The 16,901-nt window shown below is 44.8% G+C and overlaps 2 protein-coding genes across 7 annotated transcripts in view; one reads left to right on the forward strand and one right to left on the reverse strand.

Annotated features, from left to right (window-relative positions):
• ITSN2 (intersectin 2) overlaps nucleotides 1-7,232 on the forward strand; it is an 80,198-nt gene extending 72,966 nt beyond the window's left edge. For all 6 annotated transcript variants that reach the window (XM_066547150.1, XM_066547155.1, XM_066547153.1 and 3 more), the window contains 9 exons: nucleotides 254-437; nucleotides 1,018-1,116; nucleotides 1,266-1,433; nucleotides 2,291-2,503; nucleotides 3,227-3,348; nucleotides 3,889-3,971; nucleotides 4,116-4,199; nucleotides 4,492-4,665; nucleotides 5,769-7,232. In XM_066547150.1, the coding sequence (XP_066403247.1) occupies nucleotides 254-437; nucleotides 1,018-1,116; nucleotides 1,266-1,433; nucleotides 2,291-2,503; nucleotides 3,227-3,348; nucleotides 3,889-3,971; nucleotides 4,116-4,199; nucleotides 4,492-4,665; nucleotides 5,769-5,926 (1,285 nt within the window). In that variant the 3' untranslated portion in view covers nucleotides 5,927-7,232. The remainder of the gene's footprint in view (nucleotides 1-253; nucleotides 438-1,017; nucleotides 1,117-1,265; nucleotides 1,434-2,290; nucleotides 2,504-3,226; nucleotides 3,349-3,888; nucleotides 3,972-4,115; nucleotides 4,200-4,491; nucleotides 4,666-5,768) is intronic.
• A 444-nt stretch (nucleotides 7,233-7,676) lies between these two features.
• On the reverse strand, nucleotides 7,677-16,366 carry FAM228B (family with sequence similarity 228 member B). Its single transcript, XM_066547158.1, has 6 exons — nucleotides 16,267-16,366; nucleotides 13,682-13,786; nucleotides 11,263-11,334; nucleotides 10,410-10,607; nucleotides 8,233-8,312; nucleotides 7,677-7,852 (listed from the first exon to the last, which is right to left on the reverse strand). Exons 2-6 carry the CDS (start codon nucleotides 13,772-13,774, stop codon nucleotides 7,810-7,812), a joined length of 486 nt encoding a protein of 161 aa, XP_066403255.1. The 5' UTR covers nucleotides 13,775-13,786; nucleotides 16,267-16,366; the 3' UTR covers nucleotides 7,677-7,809.
• Nucleotides 16,367-16,901: the final 535 nt, after the last annotated feature.

Genomic DNA, 16,901 nt, shown 5'->3' on the forward strand with positions numbered 1-16,901 from the left:
GAGATTGATGCTGATTGTCCCAGAAACCTCAAAGAAGAGTCCCAGTCCCCCAGACCCCATCAGGGAGATTGTTCAGCTCAGGGTGTTGTGTCAGGGTGACTTCCTGGGGTTTCAGGCAGGACCCCGGCACCTCCTGGAAGTGCCTGTGCTGTGTAAGGAAATTCACCTGCCAGGTTTGGGTCCTTTCAGAGGTGGATCTGTAAGGTTGTGACTTGGCAGCAGAGTTGGATGCTGATCTCTTTCCTGTCTGCAGAGCCTTGCGGGTGCGTAAGAAAACGGGAGGCGAGAAGATGCCGGTGCAGATGATCGGGGACATCCTGGCAGCAGAGCTGTCCCACATGCAGGCCTACATCCGCTTCTGCAGCTGCCAGCTCAACGGAGCGGCCCTGCTGCAGCAGAAAACTGATGAAGATGCTGATTTCAAAGACTTCTTAAAGGTATCTTATTCAGTGGCTTTTGTGCCCTTTCTTTTCCACAATGATAGGAGCTTGTCTAACCAGCATCAACTACATCAAAATAAGCCAGAAGAGTAAAATCCTGCAAAAATAGCTAAGAGACTACCAAGGTGTATTTACATGGTGACCATGGCTAACACTGCGTGTGCTCTTTATTTATAACACTGTCTTTCCCTCTAGCTAATTTACTTAGGCCATAAAAGGAAAATTGCCAGAACAGTTGACATCAGGCATTTATTTCTTTCATTGCTTTGCTCTTCTTCAATCTGAGTGGAGCCTGTGGTATCAAAATAAAAGCTGGAACAGTTTTGAATGTAAGGATTCTGCATGAGCAATGACCCTGTGATTTATGCTGGCAAAGCATCTGGGTGCAATGACACTCCCAGCTTTCCTGTTTGTTCTAGATACAAGTAGTGTTCACTTACTGAAAAAATCCGAGATCTCTTGGAATGCCTGGAAAAATGAATCTGCTCAGAGAATTTTCAGTATTCAGTGCCAGTGATGCAACTATTTTCTGATGACTAATGCAATGTCTCTGCTAAATCTCTGGGTTGCACCACAGAAACTTGCCCTGGACCCTCGCTGCAAAGGAATGCCCCTCTCCAGCTTCCTCCTGAAACCCATGCAAAGGATAACACGCTACCCCCTGCTCATAAAGAGTGTGAGTACCCCAGTGAGGTTTTGTAGGTGAACGCTTTGAATTTGATCTCCGTAGCAAAAGCCAAGATAAAGGCTTGTCTCTTTATGAGGATTTCTCTGACAGGCTTACCTCTTTTTATCTTGCTTTCTCCCCTCTTTGATCCACACCAGATTCTAGAGAACACTGCAGAAAACCACCCAGACCACAGTAACCTCCGGCTCGCCCTGGAGCGTGCGGAGGAGTTGTGCTCCCAGGTGAACGAGGGCGTGCGTGAGAAGGAGAACTCAGACAGGCTGGAATGGATCCAGGCCCATGTCCAGTGTGAAGGCCTTGCTGAGGTACCTGCACTGATGCCCTGCAGGGCTGGGGCTTTTCAGAGTCATTTCAGCAAGGCTGGGGAGGGAATGGGAGTCCTTGCTGACAGCCCTTATTGGAACATGATCCACTGCTGAGCTCTAGGCAGGGAAGCATTTATTGAATTCTACTCACAGCCATAATGTGAGGAACCATTGTTTTTGCATGGCTATAGTGGCAGAGAAATCTTGATTTATCAGCTTAAAAACTGGTACCATTTAGACCATTAAACAGACAGAAATAACTCTTCTCTCTGAACTCCTGATCATGCTGCCACTGGGCTAAGTCAGGTCTTACTATGGAGGATTTCACTTAGTGTATGTTTCCCAGGGTTTTCCTTCAAGCAGGCAGGGAACAGCTGCCCTCAGATCTGCAAGGATATGTGGTGTTCAGGCTCCTGTACCTTTCAGGACACCCTTCAAACTGAGGTATATGTGACAGTTCTCCACTGCATAAGGAACCAGGGCTTGACAGACCCAGGTCTGTCCTGTTCCTGTCCTGTTCCATCACCTAATCACCTGTAAGAGGTGACCTGACTGCAGCCTGTGCAGCCTCTTCTTAAACACAGCTTCTGGACAACACAGAAGGGGCCATGCAGGAAATGCCTCCATCTAGTCATCTCTCTGTGTGTTTTTGGTAAAGCTTAAATCTCCTCTGAGGTGGGAGTTGTGCTGTGGCCACGGCTGATCATAGAACAGTTCCCTTCTCTTCATTTAGAATGGAATTCATTAAAAAAAAGAGAAGAGCCTTTTCAGCAGCCTGGTCAATCCCCACAGTGAAGAGGAGCAGGAGCTGATGTCTGCACAGACTTGCTGCTGCTAATGGGTTTTGTCTCTTCCAGCAACCCGTGTTCAATTCCCTCACAAACTGCTTGGGACCACGGAAGCTCCTGCACAGTGGGAAGCTGTACAAGGCCAAGAGCAGCAAGGAGCTGTATGGATTCCTTTTCAATGACTTCCTGCTGCTCACCTACATGGTTAAACAGTTTGTGTCTTCCGGATCCGATAAACTGTTCAGCCCTAAATCTAACTCCCAGTTCAAAATGTACAAAATGGTGAGTGAGTCAAGGTGCTCCAAGTGTTGGTACAGTGGGTCCTCGCTTCTGATGAGGAATGCTGCTCTCCACTGGGATTAGCTGTGTGGCCTCTTTTGCTGTCACATGGGCACATTCTGGCAAACAACTTGCACAAATGACGTTTGGCTTAGTACCTGGAAAAGGACAGACTTCTGCATCTTGGTTTAACTAACACTTCCATCCACTTTGGGGGGAAGAGGCAGAAGTAACATCATGTCTGAACAGCTGAGTAGGATGTTCAGAAGCAGGAGCCTTGACTTCAGTTTGCACAGGTTCCTGAATCTACAAGAAAATTCCTGTCCTTCAGAACACAGTAGAAGATGCAAAATTTTAATCTCTCTGCCCACACAGTGTGTGTTCTCAAGATTCTGAGACTGAAGACATAAGCTTAAGTATCAGGGCTGCTTTCCCACGGAGAACCTGAGATTCCTGGATTTCCAAGCTCCACACTGCAGCTCTGCTTGCACACTCCTTCCCCTTTCACAAAGCTCTTTGCCTTGGAAAGCAGAATGGGGTGAATTGCCAGAGAAATTTTTCTCTCAGTCCTTTCTTGCATCCTTTACATGGTAATGTCATTGTTTTTCCTGTGTCCTAAGACTTTCATCTTCCCTACAGTAAAACAGTGTATTTAAACATGCATATAGAGTTTCTGCCTATTGTCACAGGGTGATGCTGCCACAGTGACATTTGCTTTTCTTTCAGCCGGTTTTCCTTAATGAAGTCCTTGTGAAGCTGCCCACAGACCCTTCAAGTGATGAGCCAGTTTTTCACATATCACACATTGACAGAGTTTACACACTTAAAACTGACAACATTAATGAGCGGTGAGTAGTGAAAATGCAAATCTGAGCTTAAACTTGTTCATTGATGCTGCAGGCTGTGTTTCCAATGAGCAGACACAGGGACTCTGAGCTCAGGAACAGAGCTGTCTCTTGGTCAGGAAATAAACTAACTTGACTCTCATTTGAATGAGAAGTTTTCTCTGATTTTGTTCTGCTTCTGCAGCAGCTCTTGCAGTGGCATCCAGCCACATCTGCAGCTCCTTGATGTTTCAGTTGTATTAAAGAACCGTTTAGGGCTGCAAAATCCAGCATCCCAAAGGGCTCTTCCCCAGTCCTGAGCAGTCTTTAATGTGACCCAACAGTCTTTAATAAAACAGCAACTCCATGTCCATTTATTGAGGCTGATTTGGAATGTGGCATAAAATTAAGTCAAAAAACTCCATCACCTTAGTCCATGAACTGACTTGATTTGTGATGCCTCTAAAATTTAGGGAGGGGAGAATGGGGAAGGAGAGTGGGCAGAGTCACTGAAGATTTTGCTGCCTGTGGGATGACCCTGACTGTAGGGATTGCTCCCTGCAGGACTGCCTGGGTCCAGAAAATCAAAGCGGCATCAGAGCAATACATTGAAACAGAGAAGAGGAAACGTGAAAAGGCTTATCAAGGTACCCACTGAGTTCTGCATTTCCCTTTATCCACCTGGATACAGGGGCAGGTCATTTCCTGGATTATGCCAGTGTCTCCTTCAGATCTATTGCCAGTTCTTACATTCCAACCAATCTGTTTATTTTTGACCTCTTTGTTCCCAGCTCGTTCACAGAAAACCTCTGGAATAGGACGCTTGATGGTGCAAGTGATTGAAGCAACAGAACTAAAGGCCTGTAAGCCCAATGGTAAGTGAGGGAAACAGTCTCAGAGCAGTTTTATTCCTGTAACATTTGGAAAGGCTTGCTGAGAGCAGCTGGTTATTTGGGAATCCCTGTGGCTTGTCTACAGTTTCTATATGAAAGAGTCATTCTTTGGTTTCAGAGGACAGAGTGAAGAACCAGCCCTGTGCTGCTCTGGGATATAGGATTGCCTGATCCACATTATCTGGCAGCAGCATTGATGTGTGTTCAGGCAGGCTCCAGATGGAGGGGGAGGTTCTGCACTGCAGAGGGGTTTCACTCCCTGTTCTGTGTTTAGGGAAGAGCAACCCATACTGTGAGATCAGCATGGGCTCACAGAGCTACACTACCAGGACCCTGCAGGACACCCTGAACCCCAAGTGGAACTTCAACTGCCAGTTCTTCATCAAGGATCTGTATCAGGATGTCCTGTGTATCACCATGTTTGACAGGGATCAGTTCTCACCTGATGGTAAGTGTGAGTATTTAGGCAAAGAATGCTTTTTTGTTAGCTGAGGTATCTGGTTCCTCAGCAGCAGTTTCAAGAGCCTGTAGGTCTGACTGCTGCCTGAGAAATGTTGGGTAAAAACAATGCCTCAGTACTCAGGAGGTTCAACAGCCTTCCAGAGCCAGTAACTCCAGGCAGTCAGATCTGATCCCAGTCTGGCTTCTGTGTCAGACACACAATTATTTTCTTGTCAGACTGAGGAGACAGACAAGTTGAAAGCAAAAGTTCTACTCACAATAGGTGCTCAAAAATAAGGTCCTGGGTTATATTTTCACAGCAACAGCTTGATCAGCTTTCTTGTTGCTTGGAAACGGAGCACGTTTTTGGCAGTCAGTTGCTTCTCATATTCTCTGAAAGGTTAAGTGCTTTTTCAGGGCTCTGACACACAGTCAATTATTGCAAATTTGCAGGGAACTGCCTTGACCTGAGATCCCTTGTGTGTAACCATAGCTCAGTCTTTTCTCCTGTGAGTTAATGTGAGTTTGGCTGGACAGCTGAGTCTTCTTTTTCAGTCCATGGTGAACTTTTTAATGCATACACACACAAAAGATGTCATGTAAGAAATAGTCACACAGAAAGTTCATGATTTCTGAACAGGACTGTAAACCTACTAGTAGAGGTAATTGTTGAAAATCATTCTAGTAAAAAGCATGCTATATAGGCATAATTAAAAGTTGGCTGAGCCAAAACAGTTGATTTATTTTACTGTCTTTGAGCACCTCAGCTGATTTGTAAACAAGTTCCATCACCTAACTCTGACCAGCCAGCTCTGAAACTGAAGAACACTTGAAAATGTGCTTCTGAAAGGGTATTTTCTAAGAGCGTTTTCAAAGCCCTTAGCTCAAACTGTGACATCCTAATTCCATAGCATTGTCCTCTTCTAAAAAGGCCCCTTTTTGTCACTGCTGGCTGGTTTACACAGGGCTGGGGTCCATCTGACTGGAAGCCTGGGAGCAGTGCTCTGGAACAGAGCATGTACCCCACAGCATTGCATTACCCTGCCTCACTCAGATTTTCTATGGTCAATATCTTTGCCTAATGAAATTTCTTATTCATTTGCCCGACAGATTTTTTGGGTCGCACCGAAGTTCCAGTAGCAAAAATCAGAACAGAACAAGAGAGCAAAGGCCCCACAACTAAACACTTACTGCTGCATGAGGTTCCAACAGGAGAAGTTTGGGTGCGCTTTGACCTGCAGCTCTTTGATCAGAAAACACTCCTCTAAGAACATTTTTGTTTTATTTTATGAAGGACAACTGAAGCTAACAGCCTGAACATCTTTTGGTAGAAGATTCCTTGTCCCGTGCTGGTTATTAAGCAAGAATTCCTGCTGCTTCTGTATTTCCTCTTAGTTCCTTAGTTCTTTGCAGTGTTCCCAGTTGTTGTTGATCTATGCAAACACAAATGTTACTGTAAATACAGTACTATAGCTCAGTGCCTTTTTATTATTTTGGAATATCTTGGGTTTGGATGCCAATGTTTCCATTTTCAGGGCCATAAAAAGTATTATGTAGAAATGTGGCACCAAGCTATTTGTATATTTACCACTTAGTCTGACAGACAGACTGAGGAATGGTTTAAGCTCAGCACTAGAATCATTCCATTTGAAATCTTAAAAGTGATATCCACTGGAATTTTCCCATCTCAGGATGATCGTTTTAACGGTTAAATGCTGAAGAAGCCTTAGCACTGGAGAAGTCTCCAATATATTGTATATTCTTTTAAGAATCAAGCATAGTTCTTTACTTGACTTTAGTTCTGCACTGGAATCAGTAACTGCTACTTGATTTTTCTTTCTGCTTCAGTTTGATTTATCGTTCTCTGCTGAGACAATGTGGTTGTCAAGAATAGCTAGGAAAAAATATTTTAAATACTGTGACCCACAACAATGTGGCAAAATACTCTTCAGCTCTTTGGGTTTTTTCCTAAGTATAAGTTATTTGTGTACATTTCCTTGGTCTTGCAGACCTCCATGTGAATCTTGAAGCTTTGACATTGCCAACATGTATATAGAGAGTAAAATATAAGTTTATTAATTTGTCTACAGATGTTTATTGATGCATAGTGATTTTAAAAAAGTATATTTTATTGTACAGGGGAATGTGAAATAATGAGAAAAACTTATAGGATTTGTTCAAGGAAAGTTTATCATAAGTTTAAAAGGTTTGTTCTGGGGAGCTGTCACCCCAATATAAAATGTAAAATGAGCTGGTTGAAATGAAAGCGAAAACTTTCTCTTGGCACCAAATCAGGGATGGTTTTAAAAAAAAGAAAGTTTGTTTATAAATATTTGTTACATTGTAACCATTCTATTTCCTCCTTTAAACTGCTTTGTTGCAGAAGCACAGCATGCAGTTCTGAGCAGCCTGTGCCCTTGTTTTCCACGGGTGCAGAAATTCCTCCTGACGTCTGGCAGTTTCCCACCCAGTCACCATCTGTGCACCCTCCTATTACTGAGTCAACCTCTGTTACATTTAACAGTTTTCTGTGGTTCAGTATTTCTAATCCTAAATAAAACTCAACCTTGGCAACTCTTGAGAGATTGTGTCTGTACAATGGGAGTTTGGAGGACAGAGAAAATTCTGTTTCCAGGCTCTGGTCAGCTGCAGCAGCAGGGAGATGGGACTGTACTGGCACAGGAGAGGGTCAGGTTTGAGGGCACTGGCAGCAGCTGCTGCTCAGCACCAGCTCTGCAGAAAGCACCAGATGTTTTGTACACCACTTCCCATCTCCTCTCCCCTACTTATTTCCTGCCTTGTCAAAACACCTACAATGTATGTGAAAAGTTTGCTTTATTGCTTGGACACTGCCTCCAGGAGAGAACACCAGCACTGTGTTTACTGAGCTCAGCCCAAGTTAAACCTCCTAAAATAGCAGGTTTTGGCTTGTAGAGCATTGAACTGGATCTGGCAAGAAGAGGAGCAGCATCTCAGACATTTCTTTGGCTGCTGGGTAACAACATTTCAGAACTGCATGTTTAAGACAGTAAGTTTATTGCAGTTTGCCCAAAGACCTGCCTGGCCTCTTCTCACTTGCTTTGGCAGTGCATGTAACCTATTTTGTAAGGGGTACCTTTGATGGCTGTGGTCAGCTGGAGCACAGGAAACATCATTGGCTCTCTCTGTCATTGTGCTGGTTGATGAGTTCCATCCTTTAAAGAGAAGGAAAAACTGTTGCCATGCTTCTGTAAAGATCAGCTGAGCTGTCAGATTATTTCCCTCTACACAGTACACACTAAGCATGTCTGGGAACTCTCCAGCCTTCCTTAGACAGGACATCTCCTCCATGCTGCCATGATGGATTTGAAATGAGGAAAACAACCCTCTCCCTGCCATTGCTACTGTGCCTCAAAAACTGGGCTTAGTATAGATCCAGACTGTGTTCCTGGTGAAAACCATGTTCAAACACTCCTGGGCTTAAATGCAGTAGGAGTGACTTAGTAAAACTAGAACACACTCCCCTAGAGCAGCACATCAGTTACATGCTCTGTTACCCTCCTGCTGGTCAAAGTGGGATTCCAAACCTGCTCACACCTTCCAGCAGTCTGTGCACATCTTCTGGAAGAATGGATCATACTCTGATGGGTCATAATCATCCAAAAACACATAGCCCTGTGGGAGAAGCAGGTACTGGGTCAGGTCTCAGAAGCTGTTGGTGGTTACAGCAGCGAGAGCAGGCAGCCTGGGTGGGACAGAGCCAGGCACAGCATAACACAGCACCAGAGGTGGTTGAAATCTGTGAATTCTGTGAAAAAAGAATTCCCAATTTCATGCACTGCTCCTCAGAAAGAAAGTGATTGAACTGTAACAGGAAAATTCCTCCATCCATTTTAATTTTTCACAGGCATAAATACATAACAAATGATTTCATGAAGCATCCAGAAATAATGACAGGCTAAAATGCTAATCTTAACTAGGACAGTCAAGACAAAGGAATTTTTTTTTTTTTTGGAAAATGTTTTTCCAGAGAAGGAAGCCCTGAGATTGCCTCCGTTTGTCAGAGCATGGTGCTAATAACACCAAGGTTGTGAGTTTGATCCCACTCATTTAAGAGTTGCACATGATGATCCTTCTGGGTCCCTTCCAACTCAAAATATTCTGTGATGTCAGCAAGACAGATATTAAAAAGAAAAGGAAAAACAGGAGTGAGTTACCCCTCACTAGCCACAGCCTTAGGCAGGTCACTGGTCTGTAAGATACCAGAGTTCCACATCTGGGTTCATGAGCTGGCTTTTCCATCTATACACTGGAATAAAGACCTGAACCTGTGGGTCTTATGGTCCAGGCCACAGCTCCATCTCATCAACAATGCTGCCACAAGTGGAGGAGAAGGCTGATAGCAGGGAAAGGAGCAAAAGAAAATGGGCAAAAAGAAGGGAGGGAAGGGAAAAGACATCCAGAATTAACCACATTAACTAACCCACACAAGTGTCTCACGTTCTGCAACATTTATCATATGCTGCCACGGTTAATGCAAACTTATGCAAATAATGTGTCCTGTAAATATGAAGGGCCTCAGCCTGCTTTTCAGACATGCTGGTGACAGACCTGACAGCACAGAGCAAGGAGAAAAGGTAGAAACTGATCACTGATGCTGCTGCTCCCCTTCAGGCAGAAGGACACATCCCAGTACATCAGCCATTGCTTCTGAAGGGCACCCAGCAAACTCCTGACCTGGCACAGCAGCTTGCAAGATGGACTGATGCAGACCCAGATATGTGCAGTACACCCAACACAGCCCAAATCCCAGGACTTCAGCAGTAGGACTGCTTCAGTTCTTTCTCATTCCATGCAGTTTAAATGCCTGGGTCTGTCACATCAGGCCTTTGAAAAAGATAGTTTGGTCTCATTAAAACAACACAGCTCCCATGGTATTTTCATTTCTGGATAAGTAGGTTGTTTACAGTCTCACAACTCCACTGTGCAGTGGTTTCCACTGACAACAACTGCCTGCTCTCATAAAGTTTGGTTTTGTTTTTTTTTTTGTGGCAGATTACATAACTGCTTTTATTTTTCTCTTTTTTTTCATTCCTGAGATGAAGAAAGTTTACTTGTGGGATCTGATATTCAAGAGTGGTGTGAAATTAGGAGCAAAACGAAGAAAACCAATAAGTATTTTCTACAGTGACTGCAACTTGCAATTTTTGTGAATACTGAAACACACAGAACTAAAAAATCCATGAAATGGGTCTGTTACCTGCATGCAGACTTAACAAAATTGCTTGCATCTCTCTGTTCCCATATTTTTTCTTTTATGAACTTGATCAGTAGCATCCAAGGCCACAAAATCATTTCACTCATGCTGTGCCAACAGAGCTGCAGTACTGCTGTAGCTGAACTCCTGAGACTTGGGAGCGCAGCCCACACCCTGCTCACTCAGCCTTTGGTTTGAGCTGACAGAGCTCAAGGTTTTCCCACTAAATGGTCCAGCCCACAGAGGCAAACACAGCTCAGAAGGGTGTCTCACCATATTCAGACCCCAGCACGTGTTCACTGCACCAAGCAATGCTGCTGTTCATAGCTAATGGTGAACGCACACAGTTGTGACATCACCATTAAAGAAGTCCTTGGAAAAAGTAAGTTACAGGCAAGGTATAACTGAACTCCAGGTTAATTCACAAGCAGAAAATAACAGCTAAACCCCTGAACTTGTCCACAACCCTCTGTATACAACCCCCTCCATGACAGAAATGTGTTTCTCATTGATACCTTCTTTGTACAGTAGTTTAAATATTGAGAGAATTGTTCTTGTCTCCTTTTCCACACTTCTTTCTCTAACTGGCTGTCCATTTTGTTCTTCATTTTTTGCATAAGTGGCTCTGAAACATTCTCAAGATATTTTTTGTACAGAAGCTCTGTCTTTCTCAGATCTAGGAAATCACTGTGCTTCAAATATCTGTCCAGCTCCTTAAGTAAGAAATGGAAAATAAAAACCATATAAACTACTGATCAATAAGATTCCACATGTAAAGGTTTGCAGCTTGGCTGACCTGACTGCTCACTGCTCCAAGTCATCTATTTTCCAGCCCTTCCGTCTGCTCCTCCCTCTCTCCACTTCTCACCACTTATTTCCAAGCTTGCCCTTTCAAGAGCTCTGGCATTCAGACCCTTAATTTTTGAAGTTGCGGTGCAAATTTGGCAGAAAATGACTCACTTTTTCCCATCAGGTTATTGAGCAGAAATCACTGCAGAGCAGGGGGCTGCAAGCACCAGACTGTGCAAGACAGGCAGCAGAACGACCTACCCTGCAGCACTGGCAATCTGCCGGATCAGATCAGAGCAGCCCTCCTGCCCTTTGCTCACAGCACCACTGTCACAAATTACCACACCCACAGAACAAATATTAGTGCAAACAGGCAGTTCAAGTCACCTGGGATTCACATTCAGGGTTACTGCTTCAGTCCTATCCAGAGCGGACTGAAAAGATTAGAAGCTCATAACTCTAAAATAGTTTTTCAAGAATACAGGCAATTACCATTTTCTCATGAATCACTGTTTAGGAACTAAAAATACTGACATGCAGGAAAACACACAGCAAATGAGAAAAGAGCACACTTCTTACCCTCACAAAATTTTCTCTGTCCAAGATGCACTGAGCAGAAGCAATGATGTCTCGGCTTTGATCAGGTGCTGCCTAACAAAACATGAAAAAAACCCACGAGGTGAAAGCAGGACTTAGAGCAGGAGTTAGATTTACTTTTGAATTCAAAATAATTACCAGTGTCATGATTAAAGGCACAATATACCACAACCCAGCTGGCAAATCCTTGCAAGGTTTGCTCTGAACAGTTGGGTTAAGTAGCAATAGAAGAGTGTTGGAAGAGCTGGAAGGAGAACTGGAATGTACATGCTCAGGCCTCCTTGGCTGCTCCTCACCATGACCACACCACCTCCTCCTTGCCACTGTTTCTCACCTGTGCCAAACACGTGGCTCTTTAACTCCTGCACTCCAGACAAGGAGTTCAGGCAATGCAGACCAAATATATCATTTGGGGACAGAATGCATTTTATGCATAGAATGGAATATTGGCCTGCTACTCCCTGTGCTTAATATTGATTTTTAATTCCAATTGATGGTGTAGTTTTCAGTCATGTCTGCCTTGGCCCTGCTGACCAGCTCCACACTCCTAAAGGTTTATTACACTAAGATGAGCAGAACATCACACATCAGAGCAAGCAAGGAAGAGACAAGAAGTATTAAAAATTCCACCAAAAACAAATGAGAAAGAGGAAACCTAAATTTCTGGCATGTTTCAAGACCCTTACATCCCACTATTTGAAACAACTAGTAGGTTGTATTATGCCTGATGAATTTACTTCACCTAGTCACAGATCCTTTCTAAAGTCAGCAGTACAAAGACATGGCCACCACTCCAGCTAAGAACCATCACCGGTGAACAGAAGAGCTTTCCTTCAGGATGATACACATGTGAAGGAGTTGGGTGTCCTTTGACTGAAGGAATGAAGTCCCTTCTCCCTGGAAAAGGGCAGGCCCAGGGGCAGCCTCATCACAGTGCTACTTACAGAGCAGCTACAAAGAGGACAGAGGCCCTCACTTCACCAGAAGCCACAGCAAGAAGACAAGGGATGAGAGGTACAAGTTGCATTGGCAGAGCTTTTATCTCAATGTAAGAAATAAATTTTTACAGTGAGATCAATCATTCACTGAACAACCTCCCCAGGGATGTGGTGGAGTCCCCATCACTGAAGGTTTTCAAGGTGCAATTGCACAGGGAGCTGGATACCCTCATCTGGTGTCTTTCCCATGAAAGGCTGGGCCAGACAATCTTCCAAGGTCCCTTCCAGCTTAGGCTGTTCCATAAGTCTGTGATTCTAACTAATCACAAGCTTGTTTCAGCTTTTATGGGAAACTTTTCCACACACCAAACTGTCGCAGACATCTTTTTATGAAAATCCTTTCCTTAGGATTTTTTCCTCCTGAGAGGCATCAGGAACAAATGTAAACAATGATTATCTGCTGCTGTGGAATGCAACAGGTGCATCTGTGATTGGTCTCATGTGCTTGTTTGTAATTAATGGCCAATCACAGCACAGCTGTCTTGGACCAAGAGTCTGGGACAGCTGCCTTTGTTATTCATTCTTTTCTGTTCTTAGCCTAGCCTTCTGATGAGAACTTTTTCTTCTATTCTTTTAGTATAGTTTTAATGTAATATATATAATAAAATTATAAATCAAGCCTTCTGAAATATGGAGTCAACATTCTTGTCTCTTCCCTCATTTGAAAACCCCTGTGAACACTATCACACCAAACTGCAAGTAATTCAATAAAGCTGGCTCAAAAGGATGCAAGAGCTCAATAAAACCTATTGAATCTGTTGCTTTTTTCATAATTCTTTGTTCTCCTTCTCCGTGACAAACATCTCTAATATTTTACTGAACTTTGAAAATAACAATTTTTCATTCTTCCCTTCATAACTTTCATTTAATTCCTCCACTCACACCTTCACACAACAGAAGCCCTTCCTTATGTGATAGCCAATCTTTGGCAATATTTTCCTTCCCAAAATGTCTACTGAAATCAAAATTATTGGCTGTGCCACTCTGCTGGTGCTGAGAAGAACCTCTGAATAAATGTAAAAAAAGGAAAAGGTTTGCATAAAAGGACAACCTGCTTTACAAAGATCAGGTTCTCATCCAGGTTCCACAACCAAGGCACAAACTGGGATGGGATGGAATGGAAAGAATTAATACAACTACAACACCCATTTCTGAGTGTGCTGTGGAGGGACAGACTGAAGCACAAAGCTCCTGCTCAGGGCTCACAGAAGAGTTCAGGCACATGCCAGGCATGGAAGTCTGGGAGCACAGCCGGACCAGAAAACACTGTCAGGATTTCAGTGGGATTGGTGGCCAGTTCCAACACAGACCCAGTTACACACCTGGGCTCCCAGTTACACATACTGCTCTCTGTGTTGCTCACAGTAGAACCTACAGCTGAAGGAATGCTGGGGGTCACTCACCTTCCAAGGCTCTTGCTGCTTGGGTTTTCTCACAGGTTTCCCATTTGCAAATCTTTGTAGCCAGGAACCTTTTGAGTAATTCACACTACCCATGGCTGGATTAGTCTGGGAAAAACAATAACACTGTCAAAATCCATAAAAAACTATTGTATTAACAGCAAAATCTAACTTTTCTTACAATTCCTACTGATCAGTGAAACAGATCTCTGAAGGACTTCTAACTGCTGATACCTGCAGCATTTTCCTGTCACAGTAAAACACAGAGATGAAGTACCAGGTTTACAATCAGACACTGCCCTGGTGGAACCATCTGTCCTCATCTCCACACACCATTTTGTTTCAAAGAACAGTGATTGACAAATTATTTGAAAAGGCCTGTCAGCTTTGGAAACATTTCAGAGTTATCAAATTTCACCTCCAGACTATTACTTCTTTCCTTTGTGCCTTTTTCAATCAGATAAAATCCCTTTCAAGTAACTGCCACATCCCACTATGGCTACATTTTATTGGTTTTTAAAGTTAGTTCTACCAGATAAAGCTTATGCTGAAGTGCTAACTCAGCTCCAGTCAGAAAATTCCATCTTCTCTCTTGTATGTGCATCAGGATATGTGGCAGACAGTGCAACCACAGAGGCAAAATGCCCTTTACAGGAACCTCCATTCAAACCCCTATTTATCTCAGATTCACTGGAGACACACTGCTCCCAGGAAGCAATGGATTCACAACATTACTTAGGTAAAGAATGGAACAAAAGAAAAGCTTATTTCTGCAGAGATACTGACCCCAAGTCTTCAGACAGAGCTTTCAGTTATTAAAAAAAATTAAAAATCTGATATTCAATTATTTTTTGCAGTATCTAGTTATAAGAATCTGCAAAGACTCTTGGATATTCATAGGACATAACTTTTTTTTTTTGGTAGAAGACAACACTTAAGAGTCTGTTGTGTCCAGTCCAGCACTTTAGTGACAATATCTGACCCCCACCTTACCTCTCTGGAGTGCAGATTCAAATTTCTTTCTGCTTAGAGAAAGGCCATGGAAAAGTACTGGGAAAACTAGTTACTAATACAATAGGTGACAGAGTTACAAATATATTTGTGAAGAATACAGAGAACATATAAAAGAAATAAAAGGTAAAACCCAAATGACATCAATCTCAGTGCCAGCTAGAAGAAAAGCAAACCTCACAGAACCAATTTCTGATACAAAATTACCAGGCAAGCAGCAAGGGCTAAAGAGATTTGGGTACAGATGTGCTAAAGATTTGGCATTCGAAAAATCCAACACACCTTCCTATAAGCAATATATCCTGCCTACTTGCACAGGTGCCACAGGCTCCTGTGTCATGCCACCATTTACAGATTTCCTCCAACTCCAAGCAGTCCACCCACCTCACAAAGACAGACTGAGCACGAAGCAGAGGAGGTGCTTGGCCTCCTCAGAGAATTGGGATCCCAGGGGAGATAAAACAGAGCAAATATAGAGAATGTGCCTCTGCAGCAATCCGCCTTCAGGAACCCACAAGGGGTAAAGACTCTAGCTGCAGATTTCCCCCCACCACCAATCTTCATAATTCAAGCTTCTACTGAATCTTAATCCTTTCTTTTTCTGCTTTTTTTGTACTCTTGCTGGGAGATGTCAACCCTCCTCTCTGCAAAAGCAGGGCTCACTGATATGAGACAGCAGCTGCTTTGCAGGTCTTGACACTACAGATTTAATCACAGGCTTAGACAGAAATAGAGTAAAGGCTTTCCAGAATCTGAGTGGATAAAACAAGCATTTAGTCAATCTAGCAGTTGCAGTCTGCAGATGCCAAATCCCATGAGCAGGTTGGCTGTCCTTTATCAGGACATTTGTTTGACTGTGCCAGATCCCTGGAAGTGTCCAAGGCCAGGTTGGATGGGGCTTGGAGCAATCTGGTCTGGGGGAAGGTGTCCCTGCCCATGGCAGGGAGTTGGAACTAGATGATCTTAAAGGTCCTTTCCAATCCAAACCATTCTGTGATGATTAAACCTGAGAACAACCTAAAAATCCTTGCTAGATAAACATGCATCCTTCCGTGCTGTCAGCTGTGCAGCTCTGTACCAGTAAGTTTTAAAGACAGGTTTCTCTTCTTTCCTCAGTAAAACAAGGTTCTTCCCCAAACACCCATCTGCTAAAATTCACACCCTCTGTGCCCAAGCACGAGGCTTTGCAGCAGCTTTGAGGAAACGCATTTTAATCACTCTGTGACAAATAAAGCACCCTCGCATACGCCTCAGTCCCCTCAAAACCCCGTTCAGCCACGTGTCACCGCACGGATGTCATCGTGCACAAGCACAGCCGGCTGCCTGTACTGGTGCCTTGGTCCCCCCGCATCGCCTCAGGGGCAGGCGCAGAGAACGGTGAGACCGAGTGAGAACGAGTCTCCATTGCGAGCAGGGCAGCTCTGCGAACAGAACCTTTTACACTGTCAATGCTGAGCTAACAGGTAACGCGTGCATGCCCGGAGGGGCCGGGCCTGGCCTGGCCCTGCACTTCAGAGGCAGCGATGAGATAAAGGCCGGCCAAAGGGAAAGGCTAAGACCCTCTGGGCACGACTCACCCCGCACCCTGCCAGGTGCTGAGGCGGGTCCTGCACGCCCCAGGGAAGAGGAGGCGGCCAGCAAAGATCCACATCTACCACGCCCGTGCCGGGGTCCCTCACTGGGGCGGTGAACACAGCCCCAGGAACCCTCAGGGGCGGCGACACAGGGCTACAACTGAAACCAAACCCGCCCGGCACGGCCCCGCCCCGCTGAGGGGAAAATGGCTGCGCGGCGCTCCCTGGTCGCTCCTCACATCAGTCGCACGGCCTCTCCGTGGCCGAAAAAAAATAGTCCCTCACCCATCACCCACAGCCTCTCGGGATGAAGAGATGCCGCCCCAGGAGACAGGGGTCCGGCTACCCGTGGGGACAGGGCACAGAAACCTGTGGGGACAACGCTGCGGCAGCCCTGATCTCGTTCCGAAGACACACGGCGCGGCGGCACGGTCGGATCCCTCCGCGCCCGGCCGCGCAGCGTCCCACACTGCCATGGCAACTCCAACGCGCGCGCTCCCGCCGGCAGGGCTTCCCACCAATCAGAGAGGGGAGCGCGCGGTGAGCGAGCCAATCAGGAGCGAGGACGGCCCCGCCGAACCGAGCCGAACGGGGCCGAGCCGAAGCGAGCCGGCGCAGTCCGGCTTCTTGGTTTATTA

The sequence above is a fragment of the Molothrus aeneus genome, chromosome 3 (assembly GCF_037042795.1).
Source record: "Molothrus aeneus isolate 106 chromosome 3, BPBGC_Maene_1.0, whole genome shotgun sequence".
NCBI lineage: Eukaryota > Metazoa > Chordata > Aves > Passeriformes > Icteridae > Molothrus > Molothrus aeneus.

Bases quoted from the DNA above. Each gene is read 5' to 3' on its own strand.
- FAM228B (XM_066547158.1), bottom strand. From the start codon at position 13,774: ATGGGTAGTGTGAATTACTCAAAAGGTTCCTGGCTACAAAGATTTGCA. The intron at 10,608-11,262 runs GTAAGAAGTGTG...TTCTTACTTAAG, and splicing joins ACAGAGAAAATTTTGTGAGG to GAGCTGGACAGATATTTGAA. The intron at 8,313-10,409 runs GTATCAATGAGA...CTTCTCCCACAG, and splicing joins TAAACTACTGTACAAAGAAG to GGCTATGTGTTTTTGGATGA.